The sequence below is a fragment of the Hoplias malabaricus genome, chromosome 5 (genome assembly GCF_029633855.1).
Source record: "Hoplias malabaricus isolate fHopMal1 chromosome 5, fHopMal1.hap1, whole genome shotgun sequence".
NCBI classification, from domain to species: domain Eukaryota; kingdom Metazoa; phylum Chordata; class Actinopteri; order Characiformes; family Erythrinidae; genus Hoplias; species Hoplias malabaricus.
This window is the reverse complement of record NC_089804.1, coordinates 55,098,858-55,111,029: the sequence shown is the minus strand read 5'-3', so window position 1 is coordinate 55,111,029 and position 12,172 is coordinate 55,098,858. Positions and strand designations below refer to the sequence as shown.

At 45.2% G+C, this 12,172-nt stretch overlaps 1 protein-coding gene across 1 annotated transcript; it reads right to left on the bottom strand.

Annotated features, from left to right (window-relative positions):
* Positions 1-3,555: 3,555 nt before the first annotated feature.
* On the bottom strand, positions 3,556-7,320 carry LOC136696164 (peroxisome proliferator-activated receptor gamma-like). The gene is made up of 5 exons (XM_066670328.1): positions 7,190-7,320; positions 6,425-6,563; positions 5,719-5,918; positions 4,684-5,162; positions 3,556-4,526 (listed from the first exon to the last, which is right to left on the bottom strand). Exons 2-5 carry the CDS (start codon positions 6,528-6,530, stop codon positions 4,277-4,279), a joined length of 1,035 nt encoding a protein of 344 aa, XP_066526425.1. The 5' UTR covers positions 6,531-6,563; positions 7,190-7,320; the 3' UTR covers positions 3,556-4,276.
* Between the last annotated feature and the right edge of the window lie 4,852 nt (positions 7,321-12,172).

Genomic DNA, 12,172 nt, shown 5'->3' with positions numbered 1-12,172 from the left:
CTCTGAAATGCCAGGGGGTGTCATCATGTCTTCAGCTTGGGAAAGTAAAAGATACCCACACAAGGTGAAACACACAGTAGTTTTGACATTAAATGTAATGGGCAGAATACAGCGTCTGTGGTTGTTACTCTTGGCTCAGCACTGCAGAAACTGCACTGTGTAACTATTAGAAGAGGGTAGGAAACAACTTTCCCTCCCTGCTCTGCCTATTGATGTTCAGTACAGTGCTGTAAAAATGAATTACAGTAGGGGGTGCCCCAGAGCATGAAATACATAAATAGAAATAACGTCTTTATTCACACACTCCACTGACAACATGGAGGTATTTTATTATTGTTACATTTGGTGATAAACATTATGCTTTACACTCAAACACTAATTCAGTCTGTATTTACACGTTCACTGTGTTTAAAAGACGTCTTAGGCGTCTGAAAGATGGTTCGTTTCCAAAATCTAGAGCGAACCACACAAGACCCGACTAATGAACTTTACTGATGCATCATTTAACGGCACAGTTCCAAGCTCCGAGACAGCAGCCAGTGTCCCAGGTCCCAGCCACGGCTCAATTATTCATCCCTTTTACATCACGTGCAATTATTACTTTTATTAGAGAAGACAGATTTAAAGGTGGTGTTCACTATTGAAATAATAATAAAACACATTGTATATTATTCTGGGGATGTTTGCTGCTCTCTTGGTGCAGTGTCTGTAAATGGGCAAAAAAGGTGTCTCCGTCAGGTACGTCTCTCTCTCTCTCTGTCTCTGTCTCTGTCGTTGTCTCTGTATCTCTCTCTGTCTTCTCTATCTCTCTCTCTCTGTCATTGTCTCTGTATCTCTATCTCTGTCATTCTCTCTCTCTCTCTGTCATTGTGTCTCTCTATCATTGTCTCTCTCTCTGTCATTCTCTCTCTGTCTGCCATTGTGTCTCTCTATCATTGTCTCTCTCTGTCATTCTCTCTCTCTGTCATTCTCTCTCTCTGTCTGCCATTGTGTCTCTCTATCATTGTCTCTCTCTCTGTCATTCTCTCTCTCTCTCTGTCTGCCATTGTGTCTCTCTCTCTGTCAATGTCTCTATCGCTCTGTCTGCCATTGTGTCTCTCTGTCATTGTCTATCGCTCTGTCTGCCATTGTGTCTGTCTCTCTCTCTCTGTCATCCTCTCTCTCTCTGTCAATGTCTCTATCTCTCTGTGTCTGCCATTGTGTCTCTCTATCATTGTCTCTATCGCTCTGTCTGCCATTGTGTGTCTCTCTCTCTGTCATCCTCTCTCTCTCTGTCTGCCATTGTGTCTGTCTCTGTCTCTCTCTCTTTCTTCCCCTCCCTCTGGCAAAGAAGTGGTATCTGAAGGTTTTTAGACAATGGAGAGTATTTCAAACTCCAAACTTTGAAAATCCTGAGCCTGGATGTGAATCTTGCTCTTTTCCTGCTCCACAGGTGGGTAATGTATGTATGAATCTTTACAATTACATAGCACCTTTCTAGACACCCAAGGACGCTTTACAATCCACACTGCTCAGAACACTCAATCCACACACACACACTGGCGAGAAGCAGCAGCCAAACGCGCACAGCGTACTCTCGACCAGGAACGACCGTCCACCTGGAGGACTGCATCGGGCACTAGGCTTTAACCCAGGACACAGCGCCAATCCATATCTGAGCGCACACTCATTCAGTCACACAGCAGGACAGTTATTAGACAGATTCACAATTCACCTACCCTCCATTTTTTTGGACTGTGGGAGGAAACCGGAGCCCCCAGAGGAAACCCACGCAGACACAGGGAGAACATGGAAACTCCCCCCAGATGGGACTTAAACCCAAGATCCCAGCGCTGAGAGGCGAACGTGCTTTGTATCATATATTTGCTGTTTCTGTTAATTTAATGTGGAATGCCTCCCAATTCTGGAGACAGCTGACTACATTAGACAGAGTGCTACAAATCTAAACCACATGAGTTTTTGTGGTCATTCAAATGGTGAATAAAAACTTAAACTTAAAGCCACGTACAAAAAAAGTGAGTTTTTTGTCCCCCTCACCTTAAAAGACACAGCGCTCTTGAATGTAAACAACCCGGAGAAAACAGCATTTCCCCTGTAATTATAAACACCGCCTTTATTCATTCATTATCTGTAAGTGCTTATCCAATTCAGGGTCGCGGTGGGTCCAGAGCCTACCTGGAATCATTGGGCGCAAGGCGGGAATACACCCTGGAGGGGGCAACACAGACACACACTCACACCTACGGTCACTTTTGAGTCGCCAATCCACCTACCAACGTGTGTTTCTGGACTGTGGGAGGAAACCGGAGCACCTGGAGGAAACCCACGCAGACACAGGGAGAACACACCACACTCCTCACAGACAGTCACCCGGAGGAAACCCACGCAGACACAGAGAGAACACACCAACTCCTCACAGACAGTCACCCGGAGGAAACCCACGCACACACAGGGAGAACACACCACACTCCTCACAGACAGTCACCCGGAGGAAACCCACGCAGACACAGGGAGAACACACCACACTCCTCACAGACAGTCACCCGGAGGAAACCCACGCAGACACAGAGAGAACACACCAACTCCTCACAGACAGTCACCCGGAGGAAACCCACGCAGACACAGGGAGAACACACCACACTCCTCACAGACAGTCACCCGGAGGAAACCCACGCAGACACAGGGAGAACACACCACACTCCTCACAGACAGTCACCCAGAGCGGGAATCGAACCCACAACCTCCAGGTCCCTGGAGCTGTGTGACTGCGACACTTACCTGCTGCGCCACCGTGACGCCCACATTGCCTTTATATAGCTGGACATTCTGAGAATTAAGGATATTAAAGCTTACAGTGTGATTTGAAAGACTACAGTCCGCATTTAAACCATAGTCCAGTTAATGGATGTCAGGCTTTATCCAAAACACACACAAAAAAAAGATGTCCAGTGTTGGCCAGAAAAGCTGCTAAATGTTTCACAGAGAGAGGGAGGGAGAGGGGTTAACAGGGCGAGAGTGTGACAGGGTGTGGTCCAGTCCTGGTCCTTGTGCCCAGTGATTTTAAGCAGAGTCTGAACCCATTGTGGCAGTATTTGAGCAAGACGGGTCAGTCAGTTCCACAAGGGGGCGCCCTCCTCCATAACCTGTACCGTCTGTCTGTCCATCCCCTGAAATCAATGGGACTGCTCTGTGTAAAGCTATGGACTAGATGTCTGGCTTTGATGCATCCTCAGAAATACTCAACATATATAATAGATTACATTTAAAAAATATCTAATATATTCAATATTTATGAAACAATTTACATTTTAGGAAATTGTTTTAAAGCCATACTTTACAACTAAGATTTACTTTAAGGCTCACAATACAGATGCAGGTTATATTTCACTTTTAAAGCACTGTGTTAAAATCATGCAGGAGGAGAAGAGTGGGGAGGTTTCCTACCCTCCTCCCAAAGTTACATAGTGCAGTTTCTTCAGTGCTGAGCCTGAAACAGCAACGACAGAGGCTCTGTTCTTCCTGTTACTGCTTAGTGGAGCATCGCACTGACTCTGAAGCTAATTTTAATGTAAAACAAATACTACCCAGTGTTGCTTTAAATCATTTAGAGGATTACTAAACACACCCAGTACTCTGAGAAAACAGGAACAGCTGTAATACATGAGAATGACTCAAAACCTGAGAACCACACCTTGTTTTAAACCTTATACAACACATCAGGGTTGTCGCTGTCAGAACAAAGTACCCACAGAAAAAGTGAAGCGCAAATCCTTACCTTTTAAGTGTAAGTTAAATAAGAGTTTCTAAATTTCTAATGAATGTTCTCAGTTTCATGTTTAAAACAATCAAATTAAATCGTAGTCTCTTATTGTCTCTGGTATTAGTGCTGAACTATTCACTCATTCATTCATCCATTCGTCCTCTGTGTCATCTTCATCCTCTTTGGGGTCACGTGGGGTTCAAAGCCCACCCAGAATCACTGGACGCAAGGCAGGAACACACCCTGGATGGGGCGCCAGATCCTCACTGGGCATCACACACTCACCCAGACTCTCACACTTGTGGACTGTTTCACACACTCACCCTGTCACTCACACCTGTGGACAGTTTCACACACTCACCCAGTCATTCACACCTATTAATTTCACATCCCCTTGTGGTGAGTGAGTAAGTTCCCTGAGGTGCTGCACATCTAAAAGCATGTACAATACATTTAGGTCCAATAGAGCTTCCCAAAACACAAAGCCCCACCCGTATCCCCCCAGTGGACCTGGCTCTAGCAGAGGTCCTCCATAATCTCTTTAAAGAGCGGGTGAAGGCACATGTCCAGCTCGTTCTTCTTCAGCAGGTGGATGATTCGGACATGTTCTGCCACCAGCGGGCGGAGGTCGGTCATTTTCTGCAGCAGTTTGGCGAAGAGCAGAGGAGACTCTGGGTGAAGAGCCTTCAGCTGGAGCTCCAAAGCCTGCAGAACCTCATCCTGGAGGTCCTCGATCGCTTTCGCGTTCACCAAACCAGGTCTGTCTACAGATCACACCAAGGAAAAGAACAGCAGCTAAAACTCTGACCACAATTTACTGGACACTGACTGGACAAGGAGTGTAGAAACAAGGTGGTCATCTTAACGATATGGCTGTGTGTACTTTATGTGAGATACATCACAACAAAACATAGTTTGTAACTCCACAGAGGATGATGGCCGCGATGAAGAGGGCCAGGTCGCAGTCCTCCAGCTCCAGAGCATTGAACTTGTTTGAGAACTCAAATTTGGGCTCCATCATGTCACAGAAAGGCTTTCGGACACTTTTCAGAAACTCCCTGGTCACGAAGGCCTCGCCACCGGACATCAGCGCTCCGTCCTTGTTGGTGAAGTTGACCAGGCGGATGATCATGACCTCGATCACGCTATACTTCAGCATGGTCACCTGGTCATTAATGTCCAGCTTCACAAAGCCGGGGATGCTCTTGGCAAACTCTGTGACCTTCTGGACTTCCTCCGCCTGCCGGATCTGGACATGACGAAAGAAGGAAAGCTCGACCTCTCCGGTCAGTTCCTGGGGCCGGAGAGGCTCAGGGCTCAGTGTAGGGGCCACAGAGGGCCATCTGCTGTTTAAAATCTCCTGCCCAGCTGCCAGAGACTTCATATCGTGGATGATAAAGGGCTATAGGGGGAAGTATAATTAGCAATTAGTAGCTAATATTTAGCTCAGGTAAAGAGAAGAATAATTTTGAATGCAGTTTTTGATCCAACATATGGGATTGGCATTGGGTTCTGTATGGCATTCTGAGGCCCATTTGCACACCTATGTTGCAGCTGGGCCTGTAGATCCTGCACACGCTTAGGTTGCAGAAGTTGGCGACCCAGCTGGCTCCATAAATGCTGGATCAGTGATAAATCTAGTGGCTATGCAGGGCCTAGGAAGTGTTTCAATCTGGCAGAGACATTCCTGGGAGTCCCTTGCTGTATGGGTGAGCATTATCCTACTGGAAAATTCCATTAGTGTATCACGACTAGGGGACGGCTCCACTGCAAAGGCAGGGTTGAAGCTCTCACAACAAGGTCAATACTTGAACCAGACCTCAGAAGAAACACTTTACAACCAGGTGCTGGACTAAGCTTAGCCTAAAGTAACCTGCCCTGCCAATGATGAATCTCCATTAGAAATTGTTTTCAGCCTCAGATTAGGCTTGATCCATGTCTTAGAACCGGAGTCTTACCGTGTGTTTCCCATCCCTCCCCGCGAGAATAGCCCGGGCATTGCTTTTGGTCAGTGTGAAGTGTCTGAGGTAGGACTTGTGTAAGTGCTTGGCGAGATTCTGTAAGTTTGCGGCCTCTGGATTTATCCATCCTACTTCAGTGTGGAACTCTGCCATCAGCTGGTTTCTCTCAGCCAGGGGCGTTCGCCCGAAACGAATAGCTACAGAGAGAGAGAGAGAGAGAGAGACTGAGACTGAGACTCACTGGTCACCAATTTATCCACTTAGTTACTGGCCTGAACAGTTAGCCCCTTGCACCATGTTCTTCAATGGTCAGGACTCCCACAAGACCCCCACAGAGCAGGTGTGATGTGGTGGTGGATCATTCTCAGCGCTGCAGTGACACTGACGTGGTGGTGGTGTGTTAGTGTGTGTTGTGCTGGTGTAGAGTGGATCAGACACAGCCGTTGCTGCTGGAGTTTCCTCATTGGTTCACCTTGTAGATGAAAAGTCAGAGGCAGTAACTCTTCTAGTCCTTCATCAGTGGATATTGTTTACTTAGTGGACTATTCTCAGTCCAACAGAGGCACTGAGGCCTTTGAAAACTCCAGCAGCACTGCTGTGTCTGATCCACTTGTACCAGCACAATAGAGGACAGTGGGTATAGATACGAGGATGTGGCTTTCATGTATATGTCCTTTTTTTCAGTAAAACCCCTAAGACCTACCTGTGTGAGACATTCCCGCTAACACACACTTCTTGAAGCGACAGAACTGACACTTGTTGCGGCTCTTTTTGTGAATGCGACAGTTCAGTCCACAGTATTTATACATCAACTTCAACCGAACTGTCCTCCGGAAGAAGCCCTGAAACAGAGCACAGATGGTACATCATGTAAACAGGGGGGGGGGGGGTGTAAACAGGGGCCTGGGGGACTGTCGAGGACTAGATTTAGAAGAACCTTGACTTTATTTGGTATAATTCTACGGGGATTGACTTCATTCCCATGCAAGTCATTTTGAAGCATTTTTATTGGTGCAATCAATGTGAGTTATTAGGAAAACGTGCACAGCGAGACAGGCTGCCAATCCATCACAGACACACACACACACTCACACCTGGGGACGATGTCACTCTGCCAATCCACCTATCAGCATGTGTTTTGGGCTATGGGAGGAGACTGGAGCCCATGTAAGAAACCCACGCAGACACAGAGAGAACACACCACACTCCTCGCAGACAGTCACCCAGAGGAAACCCATGCAGACACAGAGAGAACACACCACACTCCTCACAGACAGTCACCCGGGGAAAACCCACGCAGACACAGAGAGAACACACCACTCTCCTCGCAGACAGTCACCCGGAGGAAACCCACGCAGACACAGAGAGAACACACCACACTCCTCACAGACACTGACACTCCAGTGAACTCCAGGACCCTGGAGCTGTGTGGCAGTGGCACTAGTCTTAGTTGTTGTGTTGTTATTACCTTACATCCTTCACACACATGAACTCCATAGTGGAACCCCGAGGCCTTGTCTCCGCACACTCTGCACTCCAAGTTCTCTAGAGGATGAGACACGTCTTTGTGGAGTTTGGAGAATGAAAACCTGCTGCTGCCTGAAGTCTTCAGGCTCACACTTGTGGAATCTACATCAGAAAAGAGTAAAGACAAATCAACATTACTAACAATGGAGTTAAAGGATAGATTGTTTATTCCCTAGAAGATGTATGATGAGTGTGATAAGCGGTCTGTGTCATGGCTGAGCATTTCTGCTTTGAAATTGAGAGCACTGAGTAAAAACGGAGAAAAATGAGAATGGAGAAGAAAGGGAACTTGTCCTTGAACAATTTATCATCCTCTCTGGCTGATGGCCTTATCACATTTATGAATATATATACTGTAACCTTGCAATTACCCACAATAAATCTGTGAATGCTGAACTGGAGGCAGGTTTTCAGAGTCAGCAGGCAGCCCACAGGCTTCAGATGAACAGAAGGCTTTTGATACCAAAGGCACCTCTTTTTTTTTTAACCAGGGTTTACTGCAGGATTCATTCATTCATCATCTCTAAACACTTATCCAGTTCAGAGCAGGAATACACCCTGGAGGGGGGGCCAGTCTTTCACAGAGCAGCACACACAAACGCACACACTCACACCTACGGACACTTTTGAGTCGCCAATCCACCTACCAATGTTTGTTTTTGGACTGTGGGAGGAAACCGGAGCACCCGGAGGAAACCTACGCAGACACAGGGAGAACACACCGCACTCCTCACAGACAGTCACCCGGAGGAAACCCACGCAGACACAGGGAGAACACACCACACTCCTCACAGACAGTCACCCGGAGGAAACCCACGCAGACACAGAGAGAACACACCACACTCCTCACAGACAGTCCCCCAGAGTGGGACTCGAACCCACAGCCTCCAGGACACTGGAGCTGTGTGACTGCAACACTACCTGCTGCACCACGTGCCGCCCGAGACGAAGACAGTGTTGTTTAAAGTTCGCCTGAATGGGAGCCTAAGTCAGAGAGCAGCTGTTGACTCTGATATTTAAGACATTTGGGTTTGCCCTGACCATAAAAGACATGGATAATATGCAGCTAAATAATTGTGCCCACCCACGTTCGCCCAGGCCCACGCAAATGTAAATCTCTGGCCATGCCACTGGAGTAAGCCCATGTTGATTAGCATTCTGCTGAGTGATGGGGGGCTGTCCAGGACAGCCAGAGAGAGCAAACACATTTATGGATTAGAATTTATATTATATCTCAAATCTCACAGGAAAGTTCTGCTGGATTACATTTTTAGGAGTGTTAGCTTTTTAGCATGTTAGCTTATTGCAGGTGACATCAGCTGGAGCCACAGTGTTCCATAGTTAAACATTTTCCTTTACATTCTGGGTGTTGAGCTTAAAAACCCATGTCAAACTGAACCCAGAACTCAGAGATAAAGATTAGACCTGATGTAGTTTCTCTGTCTGTCCATGGACGGTCCCTGTGTGCAGATCCTTCACTTGTGCTGGGTCCATCTTTGTCTCTCCAGTCCTCAGTAGAAGAAAAGGACACATCTGGAGTTGGCGAGAACATCCCATTAGACTCATAAAACATGGCCTCGTCCAGGCCCAGCTGTCTGAATCCAAAACCCATGGTCCAGGGATCCGCATGTCCAGCATCTGTAGACATTGTACTACAAGGAGATCTGGCAACAGCAAACAGCTCTGATCAAAGAGGACGCACAAGGTGAGGACGAGGTAAATCATTCACAGTTGGTTGATATTTAATGAGCCGCTCTCACTGGACCATCTCAAAGGTCTGCTTTTTTAAACATTAACCTGGACAACATTAATGATATGAATTATATGTGGCTATTGACAACGCATGAACCTTAATTTGAATGAAAGTAGCAGTGGTGTGTCATGGCTCTGCAGTCAAAATTCCTGAGTAGACTGTCAAAATGTTCAAAGAAATATTTCCCAATGCCACAACACAATTAATTATAGCCTCTCGTAATTTCATCATACAGGGGTGTTTAAAATTGTCCACAGGTGTGAGTGTGTGAGTGACTGGGTGAGTGTGTGAAACTGTCCACAGGTGTGAGTGTGTGAGTGACTGGGTGAGTGTGTGAAACTGTCCACATGTGTGAGTGTGTGAGTGGCTGGGTGAGTGTGTGATACTGTCCACAAGTGTGAGTGTATGAGTGACTGGGTGAGTGTGTGAAACTGTCCACAGTAGAGAGTGTGTGAGTGACTGGGTGAGTATGTGATGCCCTGAGATGGTCTAGCTCTCTCTCCAGGGTGTGTTCCTGCCTTGCTCCAGTGATTCCATGCAGGCTCCAATCCCACCACATCCCTGATCACGATGAAGTGGTTACAGTAGCTGAAAGTAAAGGTAGTGATGGTGGGTGATTAGTGCGTGGAGCTCAGTCCCTCAAAAGAACATAGTTCCATGGCTCAGTGCTGAGTGGCTTCACATTCCTGTAGCTGACCTTGGCCGTTATGTATGTCATTGAGAAATTACAAGCTGTGCACGGTTGAATATCTGTGTTCACAAAAGTCGGTGTCTACAAGCCTTTGGACATACAGTGAATTTTAGGAATATTTAGAAATCAATATTCAACTTCATTTTTCTAGTGCTTAAGTCGGTTATTTGCTGTTCTGCTTCTCTCTTGTTTGTGGCACTGCTCATTTAAATGTGTGTCATCCGTGTACTAGCACCACCATCACCAGCATTACCACAGTCTCTTCACTTCTGTATATATATAAACACTTATTATACTTACATCATTATTATTAGTAGTAGTAGGAGTAGCAGTAGTATCTAGAGACTGATACATATTTCCAATGCTGCACTGCATGATTCAACAAGGTTCCTGTATCTGCAGCCGTTCCACAGCACCTTTAATATCCGTCCACTCTGCAGCTGCTGTTCAGAAGATCAGTTGTATTCATCAGCACATTTTACATTTACTCAGGTCTTTTCAGAATGCTTCTGTTCGGGCAGCTGTGCTTACAACAGCACCTTAGGTTCCAGACGGGAGCTGAATTTTAACATGTCCAGCACAGTTATATATAACTATATTTCAACTTTAAAGGGGAGCTAGGGGAATTAGTCAGAGTCTGTCCAATCACAGCGCTGGTCCCACATTTATTAGGTTAAACTGTGCAAAACAGACACAATGAGCACTGAGTTAAAGAGCTAATAGCAGTGCGTAAAAAAGGACATATTTTAAACGTCAATGGACGTCCAAAATCCATCTTAATAATTTAGTTAAGTGGTACCAGTAGACAAGGAACGTCCCTGGACGTTCAAAATAGGTTTAAAAGTAGTCTGTCCGTCAAGGACATATTTTAAACGTCAACGGACGTCCAAAATCCATCTTAAAAATGGTGACCAATTGATAACGTCAGTGGACGTCCAAAATGCGTTTCAAACAAGTCATTTATTTTGGGACCAATCAATAACGTCAATGGACGTCCAAAATACGTCTAATAGTCGTCTTTTCAATGTCTGTGTTTGGACGTCTTTTCAACTTTTATTTTCAACCTTAATAATACGTCGATTAGACGGCAGTCATTACCTTTATTTCAACGTTGAATCAACGGCAAAATGTTTACTGGGGTGACCAATCAATAACGTCAATGGACGTCCAAAATACGTTTTATGAAAGTAATTTATTTCGGGACCAATCAATAACGTAAATGGACGTCCAAAATACGTCTATGGTCGTCTTATCAATGTGTGTGTTTGGACGTCTTTTCAACTTTCATTTTCAACCTTAAGAGAACGTTGATTAGACGGCAGTCGTTACGTTATTTCAACATTGAATCAACGGCTAAATGTTTACTGGGGTCGTGTTAAGTGTACATGGATATGTTTCACGTACCTGCTCTGGCTTTTCCACTGCTGCTCATGAATTTCTGTGGCCCAGCCTTCAAATGCAAACAATGCAGAGAGGGAATGTCCAGTTCTGTTGTGTTTTATTTTTCCATTTATGAAGCTCTGTATGGCTTTAATAAAATAATCTGTATTTTTCTCACCATCACCTTTTAAAAACCACAGCTAGTTCTCCTCCTGTATGTTTTTGCTAAGAGTTCTGATTGGCTGTGTGAGGTGAAACATTTCATATAGCTTCAGCATGAGTGGGCGGGGCTAAACAGCTGCTGGATGAAATTGGTGGATAAAGGCAATGCTTTTTGTAACATCACAAATGTGTAAACGGTACGTTTTTTAAAACTCTAACAATGTTTACATGCTACATCAAAGTCTGTGAATCTAAAAAATAGGGAAAAAAAGGTTTTCCACAAAGTAGACCCTTTAAACATTAGAGTGGAGTTTCTCCTCAGAAGGCCATTAGTGTCAGAATGCAAGAAGACACATTGGAAGTTCATATATAGGATCACAGATCACAGCACGGTACTGACACTGAATTCATACCTAGAATCAAAAGGAGTAGAAGGAGTTGACAGTATACCACTATTACACCTACAGCAAATTTAACATACAGCCACAGAACAGAAACCAAAATCATCTAAGATGGGACTGAGATTGTTTGTTGAACGCTGAAAGCTTTTGAAAAATGGCTTTACATTAGTCGACCTGTGTTTCCTATATGGCTTTGTAGTCATCTCAACATCTAAGGACACACTCATGCATTTAACATGCAACACTAATAACACAACATCGAAGAAAATAAAAGTCATCAGGTGTACGATTAAAGTAAGTTTTCAGATGGTAATTTGGACAGTATTTTAACCTACAATCAAAACACGTGTGGTGTCTTAAGTTCACTTCTTTGGTTTTGCACTGGAGCTAATGCTATAAGCTAATGTCGCTAACAAGTAATGGAAGCTGTGAGGGATTTGTATGGTATCTGCTGCTTAAAAAACTTACTTAGCACTGACATTAGCACTAACACCAATGTACTGTAAACCATATTCATGGATCCTACTGACTGGACTT

Bases quoted from the DNA above. Each gene is read 5' to 3' on its own strand.
- LOC136696164 (XM_066670328.1), bottom strand. From the start codon at position 6,530: ATGTATAAATACTGTGGACTGAACTGTCGCATTCACAAAAAGAGCCGC. The intron at 5,919-6,424 runs GTAGGTCTTAGG...CTCTCTCTGTAG, and splicing joins AGCGGGAATGTCTCACACAG to CTATTCGTTTCGGGCGAACG. The intron at 5,163-5,718 runs GTAAGACTCCGG...TTCCCCCTATAG, and splicing joins GGAGGGATGGGAAACACACG to CCCTTTATCATCCACGATAT.